The following is a 23943-nucleotide window of genomic DNA, read 5'->3' on the forward strand; positions in this document are numbered from 1 at the left end:
ATTTTTACAAATTGAAATTATGCTGTATATATACATTTTTTTCATAAACATTTTTCAAGTTTCTTAGTGTCACAGATAGCATTTTTTGATTCCCAAATTCACTGTTTCTTGTTTGTTCATATGGTTTTGTTCTATCAGGTAGAAACTTTTGAGCTAAAACCTCGAGATCCTTCAGGTTGTGGAGGTGCTGTGCTATTAATGCAGCTAGTGAGAGCGATCTTAGTTAAGACCATGGGCCTCGTGGTCAGAAAGACCTGTGTTTCAGTCCAGGCTCCACTGTTCACTAGCTGTGTGATCTTACACAGATTAAATTCTCCAAGGCTTTATTTTTTTTTGTAAAACGAGATTGATATCAATGCCTTCCTGATAGGGGTGATGGGAGCATTAGTGAGGGAAAGCACAGGAAATGCTGAGCGCAGTGACAGGTCTGTCCTACGTGTTTGCTGGTTGGTATGTACACATGTAACATACAGACATGCAGGACAGCAGGTTGTATTAGCTTATCTTTTTTACTAATGAAGGATTTTAAAGTACTTTTGGTAATGAGTTAAAGTTGAGAAAAGTTTTACACTTTTCCATGTCTTCTGTGAATTTCTTACTTTTAATTTCATTTCTTATGTTATGAGCAAAATAAAACTAACTTAATTATGGGAATGATATATATTGCTTGAATTCCTAAGGCTCATTCTGTCTTGAGTTCTTGCATTTTCTGTTCTCTCAGCCTGAAATGCTCTATCCTCAGTGAGGCTTTTTGATATCTTCCAAGTCCCTGCTCACACATCCTCTTTTTAGTGGGGTCTTCTTTATCTATCAAATAAATCTTTTTTTCCACGTTCTGTTCATGTAATCACTCTCATATCAGATAAATCTGCTTTATTTTACCATTATCTTGTTCATTTATTTATTTATTTATTGTCTTCTCTCCTCTACTCCTAAGAGCAGGGACCTTATCTGGCACCTTATCCAATCTCACAGTACCTTAGCACCTAGAACAGTGCCTGGTGCCTTAGAGGTACCTGCTAAGTATTTTTTTCTTTTGAATGAATTAAAGAGTGAATGGCTACATTCCCTAATTTGCCTACTCACTTTGTTGCCTGTCACAGATTATATGCAACTGTGTTTAGCCAATTGTTGATTATGTAGAACTGTGTTTATTATATAAACATAATACATATCCTTAATGGTGAATAGAACTAAGTGTACGAAATGTAAATTTCATGGTGCTGTGTTTTTATCTTTACAGGAAGAGTTCTTTCATAATCCTCAAGCGATAGATATTGAGTCTGAGGACTTCAGCAGCCTGCCCCCTGAAGTAAAGCATGAAATCTTGACTGATATGAAAGAGTTCACCAAGCGCAGAAGAACATTGTTTGAAGCAATGCCAGAGGTGAAATATGCAACAGTACATTCATGCTTAGAATTAAGAACTTCAGCAAAACTTTTTATTAGAAAGAAGAGAAAATTGATAAGCAATACTTATACAATATCTCAGTTAACAGTAAACAGCATTTCTATATCTCAGATTCTAAGAAGCATCGTATATTTATATGTTTGAGCCTATAGACATTTACTCTAAGAAGTTTTTCTTGACTTTTGACCCGAGACTAGGTCTTTTCTCCTGGTCTTTGTTCTCACAGCACCCTGTAATATCACTTTATAGTTCTTAGTTCCAAAACACGCTTATCTTGCTCACCTCTGTATTTTCAGTGCCTAGCTCAGTATTTTTCACATGGTATGTGTCCAGTAGATGCTTACTGACTCAATTCTTAGGTTAGGTCATAAAAGTTATTGTAATCTATAATATACATTGTCTATAAAAACTAATAGTAATATAGAATCTAATCACAATGGAAAAATAAGTTCTAAATTGAAATTCCAGGTATATCTTCCTCTGCTGCAGCCCTAGAGATGCCATTGGCTCTCCACATTCCCTTGCCCTCTTCCCAGACAGTGCAAATGGGGCTTCTTCACCTTGGAACATCTTGTAGCTTGGTAGGCCCAGAAAGTTAGAGTTGAGGTGGTATGTGCAGTTGGGTGCTAGCAAATATGTCTCCTGATCATGCTACCATTGATACTTAATTCATGTTACTATTGATGACTCCCTGTCTTAGTTGCCAGTGAGTGAGTTCTTTTTCTCTTTCTGTTGGTACTATCTGTTATTTCTACCGTAGTTCTCCTTTCACCCACTATAGGACAGAATAGAAATTTTGCAGCATCATTGACCTTAGTGCATAGATGGAGTGTTTTTTTATTTTCTACAATTTTTAAATGTTGCTTAAATTGATAGCAGAAATATGAAAAAGGAAGGGTAAATTTCTTTTCTCATCACTCCCTGTTTTTTCCACAAAGAATGTGCAGTAGCACACACTAAGGTGCACAGAAGTGACATTCTTGGGTCTTTGGATATACAAAGGACAGAAGTAAATTGATTTTTATTTCAGGAGAAAAATCCAGGCTCAGTCTGTCTATCAGGCATTTTATTTCTTGAGTATGAAAGGATCTCTGGCTGGCAGTTGAGGAAGTAGAATTTTGGTTGTGTAAACAATAACAGGAAGAAATGGGAGAAAGAGAGACAGTCCCTAATGATTTACTGTTCTTTATTTTCTTTCTGCAACCATGAAGTCTCTGGAAGTGGTGGACTGTAGGGTGGTGTGGAGTAGCAGCTTACTGGATCTGTAATTTTGATAGAGATGTTCTAAGTCATCCATGTTGGGCCTTTGTGTCATCTGTATGTTGTGCAAATGTAACATTGATAATAGTAGTGATGGTAGGTAATAATAGCAGTAGTAATAATCATAATACCATAGTTCCACTTTACTCAGTGTTTTGGTTTCTGCAGTTTTCAGTGACCTGTGGTAAACTGTGGTCTGAAAATATTAAATGGAAACTTTCAGAAATAAACAATTCATAAGTTTTAAGTTGCACACCATTCTGAGTAGAGTGATGAAATCTCACACCCTCCTGCTCCATCTTGCCTGGAACGTGAATCCTCCCTTTGTCTAGCATCTCCGTGCTGTAGGTGCTTCCTGCCTGTTAATCACTGAGTAGCTGTGGCAATGATCAGATCGACTGTCGCGATATTGCAGTGCTTCTCCTCAAGTCACTCTTATTTGACTTAATGATGGCACAGCAGTGCAAGAGTATGATGCTGGCAATTTGAATATGCCAAAGAGAAGCTGTAAACTGCCTCCTTTAAATGAAAAGGTGCAAGTTCTTGAATTAATAAGGAAAGAAAAAAAATCGTATGCTGGCTGAGGTTGCTTAGATCTGCATAAAAATGACTTCTCTATCTGTGAAATTGTGAAGAAGCAAAAAGAAATTGGTGCTAGTTTTGCTGCCGTACCATAAACTGCAAAAGTCATGACCTCAGCGTGTGATAAGTGCTCAGTTAAGATGGAAAAGCCATTACATTTTGGGGTGGAAGACATGAAGAGAAACATGTTCTGATTGATGACAATCAGGTTTGGTACTTCTGCAGTTTCAGGTGTCCTCTGGGGGTCTTGGAACATACCCCAAGGATGAGGGGGCTGTCTACTATGTTAACAGAATCAATTATAGTAAATTGACATGCTTTTGATCCCAGATCTACCACTTATTAGCCCTGTGACTCTAGGGAGGTTACCTAACCTATTTAAGTCCCAATTTCTTCATTTATAAAATGGAGGTGATATCTGTTTCATAGGATGATTGTGAGAATAAAATGAGGTATTATATGTAAAAGCACTTAGAAAAATGCCCTCCATGGGAAATGCCTTATAATGTTAAGTATTACTATTAATAACTGTGATTACTGTGATTTATTGTGTCTTTTATGGGATAAGGTTGTGCAGGACACTTCACTTGCATATTTACCTGCATTCTAGAAGATTGGTAAGCCATAATCAGATGTCATAGTGACTGCTATGCATTACCTGCTCAATACATGTTTATTGAATAATGATTAAATCATAAACAGTATTCATGATTTTTTTTTTTTTTTTTGAGAGGAGGTCTTGCTCTTGTCCCTCAGGCTGGAGTGCAGTGGCACAATCTCGGCTCACTGCAACCTCTGCCTCCCCGGTTCAAGTGATTCTCCTGCCTCAGTCTCCTGGGTAGCTGGGATTACAGGCGCCTGCCACCACACCCGGCTAATTTTTGTATGTTTAGTAGAGACAGGGTTTCATCACGTTGGGCAGGCTGGTCTCGAACTCCTGACCTCCGGTGATCCACCCACCTCGGCCTCCCAAAGTGCTAGGATTACAGGCATGAGCCACCGTACCTGGCCATAATATTCATGATTTTTTTTTGCCCAACTCTTTCGAAGATTATTTTTTTAAAAGGAAGCTGTAGTTTTTCTTGTTATTCAACTTTTATAATATGAAACTACCATCAATGAAAAAAGCCAATTGTTCTTTGTTCCCTGTTGGGGAAAGGGTGGAAATATGGTAATATTATCTGTATTTAATATAAAACAGTAATTTTGTTTGTTTATTTTGCCTTTAGGAGTCCGATGACTTTTCACAGTACCAACTCAAAGGCTTGCTTAAAAAGAACTATCTGAACCAGCACATAGAACATGTCCAAAAGGAAATGAATCAGCAACATTCAGGACACATCCGAAGGCAGTATGAAGATGAAGGGGGCTTTCTGAAGGAGGTAGAGTCAAGGAGAGTGGTCTCTGAAGACACTTCACATTACATCTTGATAAAAGGTATCAGGCACCATCATTTATATATTTACATTAAAAAATCAAAGATATATCATGACTCTGAATTCTATAAACTAGCACCCCTGGATAATATTAATGAAATTCTATTTATGTAATAACTGTATACTGCTATTAATGGATTAACTACTATAGTGCCAAACCACTTTAAAATTAGCTAATGAATTAACTCCTAGTTGCCGATTAAATGAAAATGTGTATACTTATTTATGAGAATCAGTGTTCTCTTATCCATCTTACTAGAAGCGTATTGTCACACTGTAAAACTGCATGGTGAGAAGTGTTTTAATTCTTCTTAAGGTATTCAAGCTAAGACAGTTGCAGAAGTGGATTCAGAGTCTCTTCCTTCTTCCAGCAAAATGCACGGCATGTCTTTTGACATGAAGTCATCTCCATTTGAAAAACTGAAGACAGAGAAAGAGCCTGTTGCTACCCCTCCTTCTCCAAGAACTTTACTAGCTATGCAAGCTGCCGTGCTGGGAAGTAGCTCAGAAGAGGAGCTGGAGAGTGAAAATCGAAGGCAGGCCCGTGGGAGGAACGCACCTGCTGCTGTAGACGAAGGCTCCATATCACCCCGGACTCTTTCAGCCATTCAGAGAGCTCTTGACGATGACGAAGATGTAAAAGTGTGTGCTGGGGATGATGTGCAGACGGGAGGGCCAGGAGCAGAAGAAATGCATATAAACAGCTCCACCAAGAACAGTGATGAAGGACTTAAAGTGAGAGATGGAAAAGGAATACCATTTACTGCAACACTTGCGTCATCTAGTGTGAACTCTGCAGAGGAGCATGTAGCCAGCACTAATGAGGGGAGAGAGCCCGCAGACTCAGTTCCAAAAGAACAAATGTCACTTGTTCACGTGGGGACTGAAGCCTTTCCGATAAGTGATGAGTCTATGATTAAGGACAGAAAAGATCGGCTGCCTCTGGAGAGCGCAGTGGTTAGACATAGTGACGCACCTGGGCTCCCGAATGGAAGGGAACTGACACCGGCATCTCCAACTTGTACAAATTCTGTGTCAAAGAATGAAACACATGCTGAAGTGCTTGAGCAGCAGAACGAACTTTGCCCATATGAGAGTAAATTCGATTCTTCTCTTCTTTCAAGTGATGATGAAACAAAATGTAAACCGAATTCTGCTTCTGAAGTCATTGGCCCTGTCAGTTTGCAAGAAACAAGTAGCATAGTAAGTGTCCCTTCAGAGGCAGTAGATAATGTGGAAAATATGGTGTCATTTAATGCTAAAGAGCATGAGAATTTTCTGGAAACCATCCAAGAACAGCAGACCACTGAATCTGCAGGCCAGGATTTAATTTCCATTCCAAAGGCCGTGGAACCAATGGAAATTGACTCAGAAGAAAGTGAATCTGATGGTACGTGTCTGTGCTTTTGTAGAAATTTGGAAGGGTAGGATTTCCCCTCTGTAGGAATTCAGAGATCCGTTAATGTAGTCCCGTTTTAACTTTTTACAGATAAGGAACGAGAGACGTAGAAAGAAGGATGAAATGACTTTCCCAGGGACTCAGAGCTGGTCATGGAATCTTGACCTTCCCTGTGTTGCTCTGCTTTTTGTTATCATTTTTAAAGGCATGAGGTGCCCTATTTGGGGAAGGTAAAGTTGAGTTTCCCTCTAGTTTTTAAAAACTTTATTTTGAAATAATTATGAACTTTAAAAAGTTGGAAGAATATTATAAAACACTGGTTCCTTCATCCAGTACCTCAGTGGCTAGCATGTTACCACGTTAGCTTATAATTTCTCTTGGTCTCTCTGTGGCCCTCTATATGTATATCATATATCTCCAAATCTGTATACATATGTATACCGTTGATCCTCATTATTTGTAGATTCCGTATTTGCAAAATTGCCTGATCACTAAAATTTATTTATAACTCCAAAATCAGTACTCACCGCAATGTCTTTGTGGTCATTTGTGGACATTTGCAGAGTTGGGGAAAAGCTTGAGTTGCCACACTGTCCCCTGCTGAGGTTAAGCAAGGTGACACTCTGCCTGGTTCCCATGTTCTGAGAGAGATGACCAGAGGGTGGGGACAGTAGGGCATTATGCAATGGAGAGAGAGCAAGAAGCTCCGGCCCCAGGCCAGTTGGACCAGATTTGAATCCCTATTCTGGCACCTGTTAGTGTGGCAGCTTCACACAGGTCACTAATTTGTTTCTTGAACTTTGTTTCTTGTTTATAAAATAAATGGAATCTATTAAGATGGTGGTTTTTTAGGATTTAAGATAATATATATGAAATATGTTCATATATATGTTACATATGCATATGTGTGTATATGTACATATATATGTTTAGGAGCAATGACTCAGTATTGGCTAATTTAGTGTTCACAGAGACTTCATACATGATGGCCACTTTGAATAATGAGAATCAACCACACACACACACACACACACACACACACACACACACACACACACACAATTTGTTCCTGGTATCTGCTAGTTTTCTTCATTCAAATGTTACTATTTCCCTTTTGTAATTAATAAGTATTTTGTGGAAAAGGAATTTTTGGAGCTATATAAATATGCTGTTCCTGAACAAACTTCCACCCACTTGTTAGCATCCATTGATGTTTACCTGAATAATTTGTTACTACGTTGGTTGCCAAATGATGGTTTTTCTAACTCCGTCATTCCTTATATATTATTACTTGACATCCTCCTGTGAGGAAGATCTTTTCCTTCTCCCTATTTATTTTTATTATTGTTAATCAGTGTAGACTCCGGTATTCCTATTTAGTGAGTTATAATCCAATACTGTCATAATTTACTTTGTTACTCAAATTATCACAGCTTAGGACATTGGGGCTCCTTCTAATGGCTTTCAGCGGTTTTTTCATTATATTTTGAGCTTTTCCTTGCTTTCTGGCCGAGCTGTTTCAGGCATATGTTGTACTTTCTCTGCCCTGGTCCTGGAACCAGCCATTTCACCAGGGAGCTCTGGTTCCTTTCAGTGGAGCATGGGGTTTAGATACCACAAGCTGGATGTGAGTGTGCTTATGGATCCTGAGGTATAACTGTGCCAGGCCCTTTCAGCAACAGTGCCAGGAAGTATATTTATGTATACATATACATGCACACGCACATCTATATTTATGTCTATGTCTATCTGTACTAAAATCCATGAGTTTATACTGACATCTGCAATTCCATGGGGTTCAGTCTAGCCTCCTGCTTCTTTATAGTTTCCCTAACAATGAGAAACATTGCTCCCCTTATCCTCAATACATTTACATCTGCTTATTCTCCCTGGATATGTAACCATCTCCCCCTCCCACTGGCCTCCTCCTTGGCCCTGCTCTCTTCTTTGCTTCAGCTGTGTCCTTGGTGCCAGCTCCCAGTCCCTGAGAGCCCCCTCCTCTGTTCCGATTGTCTCCTTAAACCCAGCTGGACAGGCCTTGCCAGCCCTCTCCACCTACAGGGGAGGAAGGCAACCATTAAATATATTTTGAGAAGGAAAGACAGTAAGAGAGGAGAGAAGGGAAGTAGAAGAGGAAGAACTATTTCTCAGTCACAGCTTTATTCTGTGCTGTGTGAATAGCATAAAAACATACTGAGCGAATTCCATGATTGTTTATATACTTTGATAATTCTCCTTTTTGAATTTTTAAAACAATGTCAGTTAACTTAGAACATATTTATATAAAGCGAATATACAAATCTTAAGAGAGTTTCCTACTTTCAAAGACAGTGCCAGTTTACCTAATTGAAAAGGCTTGTTTTGAAGTTACAGGCGTTTGTGATTACATTTATTTAATAATAACGCTACTATTACATGTATTCTGTTATAGTCATATCTTTCCTTTTTAGGATGTAGCATTTTTCAGGTTCCTCCAGAAAGCTCTTGATGATTGCAGGATCATTTTAATGTTTTGGTTGTAGATGAAGTGACCTTTTCATTTTGGTACAGGAAGTTTCATTGAAGTGCAAAGTGTGATTAGTGATGAGGAACTTCAAGCAGAATTCCCTGAAACTTCCAAACCTCCCTCAGAACAAGGCGAAGAGGAACTGGTAGGAACTAGGGAGGGAGAAGCCCCTGCTGAGTCCGAGAGCCTCCTGAGGGACAACTCTGAGAGGGACGACGTGGATGGTGAGCCACAGGAAGCTGAGGAAGATGCGGAAGATTCGCTCCATGAATGGCAAGATATTAATTTGGTAATACCGTAACATTGTGTTTTGACTTCTTGCTGAGGAAGCCAGGTTAAGTAGGTTTTGAGTTTTAAGGAGTTGGTGGATGAGTATTTAGTAGCTATTTGCAGTACATCTCGTGGTTGCTGATGGCTTCATTTTTGTGTAGGTTACTGGCTGGGATAGACTCCGTTTTCCATGTGGTTTAGTGATGAATCTCTAAAGATATTACAGAGTCTTGGTTAGACATCCAGTGGAGTACTTCCTAAGGAGAAAGAGCTTATTGGTAATTTCAGTCAGACTAAATGCAGGCTTTTTGTAAACAAAACTCATTTGGATTATTAATATAAATCTATAAATGAAAAAACATTTTATAGGAGGAGTTGGAAACTCTGGAGAGCAACCTCTTAGCACAGCAGAATTCACTGAAAGCTCAAAAACAGCAGCAAGAACGGGTCGCTGCTACTGTCACCGGACAGATGTTCCTGGAAAGCCAGGTGGGTGCAGGCAGCTTGGGTTTCCTTTACCACCTTCCTCAGACCCCTGGGGGAATGCATTGCATGAAGGGGGTATGCACTGTGCCCCCTGGTGCTCAGGGCCTGGTGATGCCCTTCCCTGGGAGTCACTGTGTGTCCCTAACTCTGCAGAAATGAATGCATTACATGAAGTGGTAGGCACTGCTTCCCCTGTGCTCAGGGCCTGGCGGTGCCCTTCCCTGGGCGTCACTGTGTACCCCTCACTCTGCAGGAACTCCTGCGCCTGTTCGGCATTCCCTACATCCAGGCTCCCATGGAAGCAGAGGCTCAGTGCGCCATCCTGGACCTGACTGATCAGACTTCCGGAACCATCACTGATGACAGTGATATCTGGCTGTTTGGAGCGCGGCATGTCTATAGAAACTTTTTTAATAAAAACAAGTTTGTAGAATATTATCAATATGTGGACTTTCACAATCAATTGGGTAAGACTTCAGAGTCTTTTTGATTACTTTCTGACACTTACCTTCAGAATTTGTCCTAGGAATTTTTCTTTCCAGGGAACTAGTTTGATGCATTGATGGAAATTGCAGGTCTATGCAAATTTTCATATGAGTGATCTTTGGCTTATATAGAGGAATAGGATTTTAAACATTTGAATTAAGGAATTAAAGTCCTAGTATGTTTAGGTAGTTAATCAACTGACTTAGTTAAACTTTGACTAGTTACCCGAGATCTCCACAGTGAACAAAAGGTGGTGGAGAGGGGAAGCAGGCCGCGCCTGGGCCTGTATTCGGGTTTCTGGCACTGATCGTCTTCTGTTCATCCAGCAAATATATGTTTGGTGACTCCTATGTGCCAGTTGTTCTTAACAAGAGGGAAAGAACAGAGAGTAAAATAGTAGGAGAAACAGATGGTAAGCAGATACATAAATCATAATTTGACAGTTGGTGGTAAGTGCCATATAGAAAAATATAACAGTAAAGGAGAGGAGAGAGTGAACTTCAGGCATCGAGAGTGCAGGTGCTGTTTCAGAGAGTTGTTGGGAAAGGCTTTACTCATGTAACTTCAAGGCAGGGACCTGCAGGAAATAGGAAGCAAGCACTGTAGATAGATACCTTGGGACTAGTGAGTGAAAGGGGCTGAGGCAGAAGCTTGTGGGCTGTGTTCTAGGGAAGCAAGGAGGCCAGTGTGAGAGGAGGAGGGAGGAAATGGCAAGGGTTAATGTTAGAGAATAGGAAGAAGCTGAAACCCACCAGGGTCTGGTGTGCTAGGGTATGCAGGCAGATTGAATGTGGGGTGGGAGAAGAATGAAGTCGAGGAGGATTCCAGATACTGAGCAGCTGGTCGAGTGGACCTGCCTTCAGTAAGACAAGGAGCACAGTGGAGGAGGAGAAACGAAGCGTTCAGGTTTGGATATGATAAATTGGAGGTGCTCATTGGATACCCAGTGGAGGTGTTGAGTTGATAGTTGAATATATGTGACTGTGGTTCAGAGAGACCCAGGCTAGATAGCTAACTTTGGGGGTCAGCGTATAGAGGGTATTTAAAGCTATGAGAATGGATGAAACTTTAAAAATATTAACAGAATGCCATTGAATAAAATAATTTATTTTCAAATAATAAGATATTTTTGGTGGTTGGATATAGATATAGATATACACACATACATGATTTATATAATAAAATGTTTATAAATATCTATAAGAAATCTTGATAAAAATTTAAAAATATTGTTACTCTTTAGGATTGGACCGGAATAAGTTAATAAATTTGGCTTATTTGCTTGGAAGTGATTATACTGAAGGAATACCAACTGTGGGTTGTGTAACCGCCATGGAAATTCTCAATGAATTCCCTGGGCATGGCCTGGAACCTCTCCTAAAATTCTCGTAAGGTCTTTTATTTCTTTAATTTGGATAATTGTGTAAATACCCAAATAAGCAAATAGAACTATTATTTACAGCATGAACTGTCATGCTGTAACATGTGAACAATGGTTCACTGAGAAAGCAGCAGAAAGTATTGGTTGTTTTCTGTTTTCTAGAGATGATGCAATCAGAGTCAGTTCTTAGTGGTGCTGGGCTTATCCTAGTTCAAGGGTACAAAGCCAGTCCTGTGGATTTCACAGGAATGTAGAAGTTGCCTTTTCATTCATTGACATACTTATAGAGCAGCTGTGATGTGTCAGACACGGTGCTGGCCCTGGGGAAAGGAGAGATGAGTAAGGCATAGGCCATACCCTCAAGGACTCCCCCCATATACTTGGAGGTGATGGAGAAGCAAAGCAAATTGTACTTGTCTGTGTGTTTGGTGTCCTGAGAGAGGTCAGCCAGGAAGCGACTTGGAAATATAATGCCAGGAATGTTACATCCAGCACTCCTGTCCTGTTTCTCACCATGTGAATCCTGTGACATGTTCAGTGGTGAAGTCTTGCTCCATCCAGAACCCAGAGTCGTGCTATACTCGGGGTACATTTATCATTTTGAAGATTCTGAGATGGTAGGAGTTATGAGTATGTCTGGGAAAGTAGTTTTTTCTTTGTCCTTGATGGCATCTTTTTAAAAAATTGAAATATAGTCACATACCACAGAGTTCACCGATTTAAAGTGTACAGTTCATTGGTTTTTAGTGTATTCACAAGATTGTGGTGGCATCTTTTAACCGTCACTATGTCATGAGATGCTGTTTGGTGGTGGCTGATTTAATGATCCTTGAGTGTTCTCTCCAGTTACGTATCCTGTGTTTGAAAGATGCTAGGATGCTCTGATCTGAAGAGTCAGTGACTGGAATCACTGAAATGAACAGCGAAACTGTTGTAGTGATTGCAGTCTTCCAGTCATAGCACACTCACCAATGTGTTGTATTTTATACTTTCTTCATTTATCTTTTTCTGATTTTCTTATTGTTGAGGAAATTTATATACTGGGAATGAGTTATGAGGTAGACATACATCATGGTAGGTAAATAACTTGAAAACCTACAAATAACTTTATTATACAAATAAAGTAAATACATCATAGAAAATTATAAATATGTATTAAAAAGATGATTACAGTTTACAATTTGTTTATGTAATTTTAGACTTCTCTTCACACATATATATGCATATACATTGCATATATATGCATACTCATTTGAGTGTGTGTATGATATTTTTTTACAAGAATGGGATGATGCTATATACTTTTTATTTTACCTGTAACCCATTTGGTATTAGAACAAGACCTATTATCAACGATGATATAGATTTATATCGTTTTTAATGGCTCCAAGTAGTCTCTTTTTGCGTCTATCAGGGCTAGTTTAATCAAGTGTCTTTTGTTATTTCTATTTTTAGAAAGGTATTAACAGACATTGATTTGAGTGTCCTTAATCTTTGGGTTCTTATCTAATGATTATTTTAGAATAAGTGAAATAGTATCTGACTTTTCCATTTGGTTTCTTGATAACTATTGAGAGTGAATTTTTTATGTTCATAGACGGTTTGTGTTTCTGATTTAGTGAATGACCTGTTTATGCTGTTCCACTTTTCTTTGTTCAGCAGTTTTTGCTCGTTTGTTGCCTGCTGAATCATTTTCATATTTGAGCAGTTTCTGCCTTTGGTCCTCCAGCTCGTTGATGCCAGATAGGAGCAGCCTTTGCTCTGCCTGGCTCAGGACATTTAGGATGAATACAGAGTAAAGAGCAGGAAGGATGGTGGGAAACCAGTAAAATCAGAATGTGGCCTCACTTTGTTTTCTGTTCTCCTCTTCTGAGGGCACCCTGGCTGGTGAATCATTCTTAGAGTGGGGCTGCATTGGGCCTGCAGGTTGAATTCAGCTGTAGTCACATTTGGTTTGGACTACACGGTGTATTCTTCTCTTGAGCTTTAATTTTCAATTGGCTACCAACATTTACCTTTGGGAGATTTTACACAAAATTATGGATTCTGTTGGGGGAAAAAGGAGATCTGAAAATACTGGGCCTAAATTTCTGGATAGCCCCAAAATAGCAGGCGTGGAGCAACAGCAGTTCCCCTCCCCTACCCCAAGGCCTTGGACTGGGCATGAATCCTTCAGTTTCATCACAGTTGCCTCCACTCCCCCAGCTCAGCTGATTGACAGACACCTTCCTCCTTTCATCTTTATGTGAAGTGCCAGGCCCTCCTGCTTGAAGGAGTAACCATAGCTTTGGCTTGATGAGCTCACAAGTGCACTGATTCTAACTGGCAGTCATGATTACAGTTTCAAAAATGAAAATCTGCAAGTAAAGTAGAGGAGAATTATCGGTATTCTCTCAGTGCACTCCTGGAAAGAATGTTGTAAAAGTAATGAAGAAAAATTATTTTTTCCTTTTTGCATTTTGTTGCTGTAATACAATGAAGACCGCAATTAGTAATTTCCAACGCTAGATGGCACTCCTGCATCGGTGAGGCGGACCCTGGCCCTGACAGCCGGTCTGAGTGGGTTCCTAATGCTGCACTAGCAAGCTTGTGAAGCGGGGGAGCCTGAGCTGCGGGCGTTTTTTCAGGTTCCATTGAGTACATGGATTGGTGAGGATTATGTTAGTAACTTTGATGGCATTTATTTTTTCCTAATTGTGTAAATGTTTCTGGTCAGCCGTCACTGCATTACAAACTACCTTCAGCCTTAGTGGCTTCACACAGCAGTAGTCACTGATTTTGCTCATGCCTCTGAAGCTCGCTCAGGCCTGGTGGGGGTGTCTTGTCTCTGTTCCATGTCGGCTAGGACAGCTCAGCTGGGCTAGGACCCCTTAAGATGGCTCGCGGGGCTGATGAGGTGGCTTCGGCCTCGGGGCCTGGATAGACACTTTGTGAGCTTGGCTTCCTCGTAGCATGTTGGAGCCAAGAGCAGGAGGTCCAGGGGACAGGAAGTGGCGAGGGCCTCCCCTAGGCCTGGCACGGCTTGAGTCACACTGGTCAGCCATGGCCGCCCTGCTCAAGAGGAGGCCACAGGGACCCCCTTCGTGATGGGAGGAGGCTCCAAGAGTGTGTCGCTGTCTTTATCCGGCCGATTTAAGCTTAGAATGGAAAACATTGAAAAATGAATAAAATATAAAGAAGAAAATGAATGGCTGTGTTCTCACGTAGAATATTGCCTAGCACACAGCGAAATAATAGTTGTTAGTGTTATTTATTTTAAATATCTCTTTACTTTTCTCATATATGTGTTTTTTCCAAAACTGGAATCGTACTTTAAGTAGAGTCCTATTATCTCTGTTTTTGTATATATTTATTTGTTTTACATACATATGTATTTATATATATAAAATGTTAAATTTTAAAAACAGATACATGTATCTGTTTTTACAGATTTTTTAAACAAATTTAACATTTTCTTGGCATATTTACATTTTATTAAATATTCTTTGATCCATTATTGTATTTGATTTGAGGTAAATAATACGGATACATTACTTCCATTTTACTGCTGAGAAAGAGACCCAGAGAAGTTGTAACTTCTGTGGTATAATTATGAGTGTGGGCTCTAGAGGAAGACTGTACCAATTCCAGCTGTGAAATCTTGAGCCAGTTACTTATTTTTGAGTTCAGTTCCCTCCTCTGTGAGGTGAGGGTAACGATAGGGCATGGCTTGTGTGATGATTGGGCATGTGAAATATTTAACACAGTGCCAAGCACAGAGGAAGCCTTCCATAAATGTTTGCCATCATTATACATTGTGGCTAATAGTACTAAAATTAATAAAATATTCTATATAGCATACAATTTGAGTTAGAACTTGAGTTTACATGTTCTTAGTTCTTCATCCATAGTGTATGAACTATAATGTCTCATTGCTGTGTAAGTAATTGTTTCCTTTATTTTACAGAGAATGGTGGCATGAAGCTCAAAAAAATCCAAAGATAAGACCTAATCCTCATGACACCAAAGTGAAAAAAAAATTACGGACATTGCAACTCACCCCTGGCTTTCCTAACCCAGCTGTTGCTGAGGCCTACCTCAAACCCGTGGTGGATGACTCGAAGGGATCCTTTCTGTGGGGGAAACCTGATCTCGACAAAATTAGAGAATATCCTTTGCTTCTTAAAAGAGAAGAAAACACCTTGTCAAATATGTGTTTGGTTTAAAACTTATGGAAGAGAAACTTGGATCATTTTTTTCTTATATCCCGTTAATCCCATTTTCTTAATATCCCGCTCTCCTTTTCACTCTTTCTTCCCTCTCCTCAGTTGTTGTTTTTTGTTTGTTTGTTTCTTTTAAAGGAACAGTGTATCACTCTGTCACCCAGCCTGGAGTGCAGTGGTGCAATCATAGCTCACTGCAGCCACCACTTCCTGGGCTCAAGGAATTCTTCTGCCTCAGCCTCCTAAGTAGCACAAGCCACTGCATCTGGCCCCTCTCCTTAATTTTAAAGAGGGTCTTTGTTTGAATAAGCAGTGATAAGCATTCATAGATATAACCACATACTTAAATATTATTGATTCTGAAAGAAGGAAAGATGACTAATCTTGTCCTTTTTATTACTGGTTGTCCTTTCCGTGTATATTTAAGTAATCATTTGGATAGATGTTTCAAAACTTGCACTAGAATTAATCCAACTACGTTTGATTTTTTCTCTTAATGAAATAGGCAAGATATCTGAAACTTGTTTTTATTCCAGTTAACCTTTTTTCATAGTCACAAGTCTTTGATGTCCTAAAGTGAGAGCTAAATATGTTTTATTTTATAGAATTGAAAAGAACATAGTGCCAGATGATTATGCTGGAGTCATTTATTTTGTTAGTACTTTCTTTTAGCACTCTAATCTTTATAAATAGGAAAATCTTAGGAGATACGGGGAATGGAATCAAGAATGGGTTCTTTGGACCTTTTTATTTGTCACTTGTTTAAATATCTTTCAAAATATTTATAAGTCTTAACTGCATGCATATTTTGTCAGCGGTATTTCGGCTGGAACAGAACGAAGACAGATGAATCTCTGTTTCCTGTATTAAAGCAACTCGATGCCCAGCAGGTAATCATGGTGGACCCTTCTCCTAAGTTCAGGATGAAGGGTAGGCTGTGGTTGACGGCTGTTAAAGACCAGTTGACTCTTTTATTTTGGGGCATAGAGCAGACATTTTGAAATTAGGATAATTTAGATGAGAGATGAGAAGAAAATAGAAAAAGAAAAGTTAGACTTTGGCTTCATTTTCTATGATCACTTAGGGCTGAACTTTGGAGTCCTTTCATATTCATTTTTTTCTTTGAAAAAACCAGTCTAATAACTGATTTCACACTAAGGTGTTTCTGACTAAATACATTACCCCTTGGGAGTTACTTTCATTTTTTAATGAAAGGAAGTCTTCAAAGCAATTCTGATCATTTAAGTTTTTATAAGTACTAATATTTTTAAATTCTATAAATGAATCTTGAAAGGTAGAAGTTCAGTCATTATTGTGTATCAGTAGGAGAGGTTTTTTGTGGGAAGGAGCCCTTTTGTATGACCTTTAGTTCCTCTAGGTACCTACTTCTTGCTTTATCTGTGAGTATGTTCTGACTCACACAAAACAAGCTTTCGCCCACACTAGAAACAACCCACAAAACATACATACAAATAAACCACTTAGCAGAAATGAGAGTGTAGCTTTTGTGATAATATATTTAAATTAAACCCATTTTCATTAGGCTTGGATAATTTTGAAAAACATGAACAAAACTAAGACAGCATTTCTATGAGTTTCTCTTTGTTTTTTGGATGACTATCTACTGGAAACATTATAAACCAACCAAAAAGGAAAGCTATTTGGCTTAGTGTCTGGTGACTTCTTAGTTTCAGATAAATTTTGTTGTAATATTTATCTCCCTTTTCGTTCTAAAACTTAATGTGTTTATTTTTCCAAAATTAGAAAATGAAGAAAATGAATTAAAACTACTCATTAGTTACCTCCTCTAATACAGTTGTTAACATTTAGGTTAAAAAATTTTCCTGCATTTATTTGTGACCATACTAAATGTAACTTAATAGATCTAATCCTCCCCCCAACTTATTAGCATATTTTCTTCTATGTATTGTGTGGTTTTCTTAATTCCAGATGACTAGATTATATTTCATGAAAGACATTTAAATAATTAGTTCAGTTTACTTGTTGGACCTTTAATTTTCAAGTTTTTTTATAGTAATGCTGTGATGAACATTAGGCATATAGCTTTACCCATTTTTTTTTTTTTTTGAGACGGAGTCTCACTCTGTCTCCCAGGCTGGAGTGCAGTGGTGAGATCTCGGCTCACTGCAAGCTCCGCCTCCCGGGTTCACGCCATTCTCCTGCCTCAGCCTCCCGAGTAGCTGGGACTACAGGCGCCCGCCACCACGCCTGGCTAATGTTTTGTATTTTTTTAGTAGAGACGGGGTTTCACCGTGTTAGCCAGAATGGTTTCGATCTGACCTCGTGATCCACCCACCTCGGCCTCCCAGAGTGCTGGGGTTACAGGCGTGAGCCACCATGCCCGGCCAAAGAATATCTTCTTAAAAGTGAATTTGCTGAATAAAAGGCATGAATATTTCTTACAGTTGCTAATATATACTGTGAACTTGCCTCTCAAAGGTATTGTATGATGATAATGTTTTTAAAAGAAAGATATAGTAGGACTTAGAAACAGGCCCCATGAAGTCGTGTTGCTCCTGAGGAAGATGAAATGTTTAGCTACGGAAAAATATTTAACGCTCTTTGAATATCTTAGGAAGAGATTTCTCATTTGAATGTGGACTAAAGACTTAGTTGACAGAGATGGTACAAGTACTGCTTTAGGTACGATTTAGAAAGTGAAAATTACTGTCAGTAATTCACTGGGAGAGAACTGGGTTTTGGGAGATAATGAATTAATATTCTCTGACATAGTAATCCAATGTGAGTGATCAAGGTTGAGCTTGTTGATTTGGTTTAGAAACTTGACTTACTTGTCTGATTTATTATTATTATTCTTTTGTTATTTTTTTAGACACAGCTCCGAATCGATTCCTTCTTTAGATTAGCACAACAGGAGAAAGAAGATGCTAAACGTATTAAGAGCCAGAGACTAAACAGAGCTGTGACATGTATGCTAAGGAAAGAGAAAGAAGCAGCAGCCAGCGAAATAGAAGCAGTTTCTGTTGCCATGGAGAAAGAATTTGAGCTACTTGATAAGGCAAAAGGAAAAACCCAGAAGAGAGGCATAACAAATACATTAGAAGAGTCATCAAGCCTAAAAAGAAAGAGGCTTTCAGATTCTAAAGGAAAGAATACATGCGGTGGATTTTTGGGGGAGACCTGCCTCTCAGAATCATCTGATGGATCTTCAAGTGAAGATGCTGAAAGTTCATCTTTAATGAATGTACAAAGGAGAACAGCTGCGAAAGAGCCAAAAACCAGTGCTTCAGATTCGCAGAACTCAGTGAAGGAAGCTCCCGTGAAGAATGGAGGTGCGACCACCAGCAGCTCTAGTGATAGTGATGACGATGGAGGGAAAGAGAAGATGGTCCTCGTGACCGCCAGATCTGTGTTTGGGAAGAAAAGAAGGAAACTAAGACGTGCGAGGGGAAGAAAAAGGAAAACCTAATTAAAAAATATGTATCCTCTATAATTAGTTATGACAGCCATTTGTAATGAATTTGTCACGAAGACGTAATAAAATTAACTGTTTGCACGGTCTTTGTATTTAGTGTGTGGTTCCTAAAAACACACATGCTAAATCTGACATTTGTTTTTTAATGTTTTACTTTTCTAGTATTTTTTAGCTGAATATTTCAAGTATCATTGGATATTATCTTGTATTCACAGGCTTTGTCTTTTCATGTTTTCATTATCTTAACAATGTCTGATCCTTCCTGGCCACATGTTAAAAAAACGAAAAAGATTTCTATTGATCAGCACTCACTCTCAATAGGCTTTCCCTCTGACATTCAGACGTAGCTGAGAAGAAATACGTGCATGTTTCTAATTCCACAATAGTGGCAGTTTTACACAACTGTTTAGCCCTGCTGCCCACGGCTTTGCATTTTCCCTCAGGTTCCACTTAAAAGCATAGCAGGAGGGAGCCTCACTGCTGGAACATGTTTGAATATGTTTGCTGTGGTTTTAGCAAACAATTAGGAAACCTAAATGGGGTGCATCATTTTACCTGTGAACATTAAGTGTATGGGAACCTCTGTACCGTTATGTTTGGCTTTTAAACCAGACTTCACTTATCAGAAGCTGACTTCTGTGTAAATGGATTTGGAGGCTTGGGGCTGGAGTTGAACTGGTGTAGGTGGGTCAGCTTTAGGAGTGGCCTGCAGGGGATGATTGTTGTTGACACAGTGTTTGTTCAGAGTGGACAAAGAAGGTTATTTTAAGACTGCTCCTGTGGAGACCTCTCCCAAGAACAACCCCCAAGCTCCTGTTTGCTTTGCTTTAAGAATGATTGGAGGAGAGTACTACCAATTACTTTGAGCGTGGGTCCTCTGCCTTCAGAGCTACCTTCCCAAGTCTGTGTCCTTTTGGCATCTTTAGTATTTCCATCTTTCCTGACTTTTTCCTTCAGCCTTCAAATTAAAAATCTTCACCAATGAAAACAAAATCCAAATAGATAATCTCCAGCAGTCTTTGAACGACTCCTAGATGTGTTGTTTTTTAGGCTCTCATTTATATTGACTTGGCCAGCCAAACTTCTCCAGTACTTGGACTACAGCAGCTGCTTTTCTTTGCACACTATTTTTTCCTAATTTCAAATACGTCTTCTGCATCCATCATTCTTCTCTAGCAGCTTCTTCTAAAGTCAACAATGATTTCCACATAAACTCAAATCTTTTCTTCATGCTTCTTTTCCCTGGAGGTACTTGGAGCAGAACATTTTTGGAGGCAAGGGGAGGGGAAAATTAACTTTTTCGTGTTTTTCTCATTTCTCAGAATTACTTGTCACTGGGAGTTTTCTGCATATATATTTGCAGGTAGAATAATTGTCTTGCTAACAAATTTAATTTGATGCCTTTAGTAGATATTTACATTTGTTTTTCACTGCGTTAGCTTTGGGAAAGGATAAGCTACTGTAACAAAAGATGCTCATATACAATGGTCTGAATAAGCTAGAACATTACTTCTCTCTTACTCAACAGTCTGGCCAGTCTGAGCTGATGAAGCAGTTGTGCACCATGAGGTCATTCAGTCCTGTGTTCAGCCAACCCCTAGGGTGCTATCTTGCCTGAGTGGTCTATACTGGGTGATTACTTCATCTGCATTGCATCCTGCCAGAAGGGGAAAGAACCAAAGTCCAGGGCAAGCAGAAGGGGAAATGGACGTCAGGACCATGAGAAACCTGTTCTGTAACACTATTTATATGAGAGTTTGATATTGTATCTTCTTTTTCTCTTAACCCTGTGACCAAGACATAATGCTTTTACAAGGGGAGAAACACGTTTTAGAGACATTAACCAGTTTTGCCAAATTCACCCACGTAGTAGGTAAAACTTCTCACCTGAACCAAAATCATCTGACTCAAAATTCCAGGGTGCTATTTTACCTATGAAAGAGGTTGCCTGTTTAAAATAATCAGCAGCTGAACAAATTTTTTATTATTCACATCAAGTTGGTGTACCTAGAGCTTATTTAGGATGATGACCATCATATGCCTTTTCGATTATCTTCCAGCTCATTAATATTTTGTTTAGCTTTATCTATACTTGCTGTTAAACCCATATATTGAGTATTTTATTTCATTGATTGTTATTTTTCAGTTTTATTTGACTCTTTTTTTTTTCAATTTGACCCATTTTTATAGATTCCAGTTCTCTGGTGTACTTCTTGTCATCTGTTTTTGAGTATCTTAATCACAGTTACTTTAAAGTCTGTCAAATAACTCCAGTATCTAAGTCACCTATGAGTTTATTTCTATTGTCTGTTTCTCGGTATGCATGGGTAAATTTTAACTGAATGTTGGACAGTCTACGGGAAAAATTATAGGTACCCTGTATCTTCCTCTAGAGAGGATTCCAGAATGTATTTGGACTGGCAGCAGAGGGGAAGATCACCTCAGTGCAGCCAGCGAGGACAAAGTAGGTTGAAGGCTAGTTTGCAGTTTTTTCTGTAAGACTCCAGCTTCTAGTTTCACCCGTATTCCAGGAAAGTCACTTTCCAGGAGTGCCCTGATGTTTCTTCTTTTGCGCTTGGATCTGCTTTTGCCACTGAATGCTTCAAAAATTAGCCTCTTGCCCTAAACAGCTTAATCAGTCAATTCTTCGACTGAATGGTCAGCACTAAGTGTCAGGCTTCTCTCTCCCTTTTTTCTGGGATCTTGGGCCCACAAATCTGACTGTCTTGGCAGCCACAAACACTCTTCTTTTGTCTCCACAGTTCTGTGAGATTGCCTGATGCTCCGCTGCTGTCCTTACATGCGGTCTTCTCTTTGGCTTCCTCAGGAAACAGCAATGCCTGGAATTCTTGGCTGCCTTGACAGCTCTCTGATACTTTATAACAGAGGCATGTTTGTGTGGGGTGTGTGTGTGTTTAAAAATCTATTTTTCTCATTCTTAATAGAAGCTGAGTTTTGCTATAAGCTACTTACAGCTGGAGGCAGAAGTCTATATGTATTTGTTAAACAGTCATGTTGGTTAAGATGCTTGACTTAGGGATTCTGCCCCTTAAGAGATCTAACAGTGAGGATTGCATGATCTTTCAAAAAAATCCTTAAAAAAGACAATGGTTTTTATTCGTCATTTATTTTGTTTTTAAAAAAGCCCCAAAGAAAGAGTATCCTCTGCCCCAAGTTAACTGCCTATGAATAATAGTTCACATTGCTTAGGATTTTGAACTTTCCAGAATGTTTTTACCTATAATATTCACCCCACAAATATATGTTGTATGACTTTTGTATCATTTTTAAAAGACATTTTATATTTTTTTGAGACAGGGTCTTGCCCTGCTACCCAGGCGGGAGTTTGGTGGTGTGACCACGGCTCACTGCAGCCTCCATTTCCTGGGCTGAGTGGTCCTCCTGCCTTGGCCTCCCAAAGGCTAAGGCACCCTGCCGATATATACTTGTTCTATAGATGATGAAACCAAGAGACATACTAAGTAAATGGCTTAAAATCACAATCTAATTATAGGCAGGAATAACTAAAATCAGGCTTCCCAACTCCTAGCCATTTCCAATACATTAAAGTGACCTCGATTCATCTGTGTATACATTATGGACCTGTAGTCACACTCCTAAGTTTAACTTTCCAATATTGCTTTATCTTAACTCTGTAACTTTCTATCAGGGATCTTTCCAGTGGCATGGGAAATGTGTATGTCCTCTGAGAGGCACACGTACATGCACTTGGGCAGGTGCACAGGTGGATCTATGTTCGGAGCCTGCCCATTCAGTCTGAATAAAAAGGAATCATGGTAGTTTGATTTCTGGGTGCAGAGCAATGCTACAGACATTCTAGTATGGTTGTTGGAGTCTAAAGACAGTGTTCCCATGCAGATAGGTGACATGAAAAATATGTAGCGTTCATTTCCTAGAATGTCATAGCCACGGAGTCTTAGAATAACTCTTGGCATCCAAGTTAAAAGCTGGATCACTTCCTCCAAGTAGTCTTCACTCACTTCCGGGAGCGGGTTGTATTCACCTTTAGCTCTGTTCACGAGACACTCATGGGATATTCCTAGCCTTCTGCCCCCTTAGTTACGGGCATTGCCGTCTCACTGCTGTATAACCAGAGGCGTGGGAGCTGCAGCTGTCAGAATCCTAATCCCTTCTGCCTGGACTCGTTACCAGTGGTAGCGAGTGTGTGTAGTAGTAAACTGTGCTGCGATGCTAGCCTTGCAGTCACTACCAGAGGTCTCAGCAGCAAAAACAAAAATTGTGGATGATACATTTTAACCTTCTAGAAACTCAGCTAACTCCTTTAGGTATGTCCAGGCTTTCCATTTAAATATCAGCCTTAAGGCAGACACGTCTTTCTTTAATGGAAGAGATCTAAATTGGGAGCAAAACATGTGACCACTTTTGCTATCGTTTTAGCTGTGTAGCCTCAATGACATAATTTAACCTTGGTTTTCCTGATTTGCAAACTGTAGGGAAAATAATGTCTTCTAACTTGCTGAAGTATGCTGTAAAAGAAAATGTGGTGGCTGTAAAATGTGCTTTGGGATTCTCGGAAGAAAGGAGTGCTATATTAATTCATGGTACTGCAATTGTTATTTTACCCCAGATTGATAAGTAAAATATCAAATCGTTATTTTCTAAAGTTTGAATAACTGTTAAATTTATTCAGATAATCTGCTCTATTCAAGAGGCATAAATAATTTCTTCAGTTTTAAATATATCGGCTGTGATGGTATGGACTCCTTAAGGTAGACGCTGCTCAAAAGATTATCTGGCAATGAGGCTGTTTGACATTGCATAGGTGCTAATGATGCATTGATGGTAACAAGTGAACTTTCAATGTTTTAATCGCCTCTTAAATTTTAGGATTGCAGTCTTACTAGTCAATATGAAGATGATGCCTTTCTTTGTTACAACTGAGGTAGTCTCTGGTGAAGAATATGTTTTCTTTCTGTAGTAGCTTTTTAAAATTTCTGACTCAGAAGCCTTTGTTCTCATTTTAATTTGTTCTAGATAGTGTTTAGATGGTCTTTCTTAAGTCACGCTTCGTTAATATATGATATT

General features: G+C 39.2%; 1 protein-coding gene across 2 annotated transcripts in view; it reads left to right on the forward strand.

Annotated features, from left to right (window-relative positions):
* The window catches only part of ERCC5 (ERCC excision repair 5, endonuclease), a 30983-nt gene extending 12021 nt beyond the window's left edge, over positions 1–18962 (forward strand). The window contains exons 6-15 of one of the 2 annotated variants that reach the window (XM_063697497.1): positions 1244–1387; positions 4483–4690; positions 5006–6079; positions 8639–8883; positions 9234–9353; positions 9604–9817; positions 11080–11224; positions 15164–15364; positions 16225–16309; positions 18274–18962. In XM_063697497.1, the coding sequence (XP_063553567.1) occupies positions 1244–1387; positions 4483–4690; positions 5006–6079; positions 8639–8883; positions 9234–9353; positions 9604–9817; positions 11080–11224; positions 15164–15364; positions 16225–16309; positions 18274–18870 (3033 nt within the window). In that variant the 3' untranslated portion in view covers positions 18871–18962. Of the gene's footprint in view, positions 1–1243; positions 1388–4482; positions 4691–5005; positions 6080–8638; positions 8884–9233; positions 9354–9603; positions 9818–11079; positions 11225–15163; positions 15365–16224; positions 16310–18273 lie in introns of those variants that run through there. The other variant, XM_063697498.1, reaches the window with a different exon arrangement.
* The last annotated feature ends 4981 nt before the right edge of the window (positions 18963–23943 follow it).

Source organism: Gorilla gorilla, chromosome 14 (genome assembly GCF_029281585.2).
Source record: "Gorilla gorilla gorilla isolate KB3781 chromosome 14, NHGRI_mGorGor1-v2.1_pri, whole genome shotgun sequence".
Classification (NCBI taxonomy): domain Eukaryota; kingdom Metazoa; phylum Chordata; class Mammalia; order Primates; family Hominidae; genus Gorilla; species Gorilla gorilla.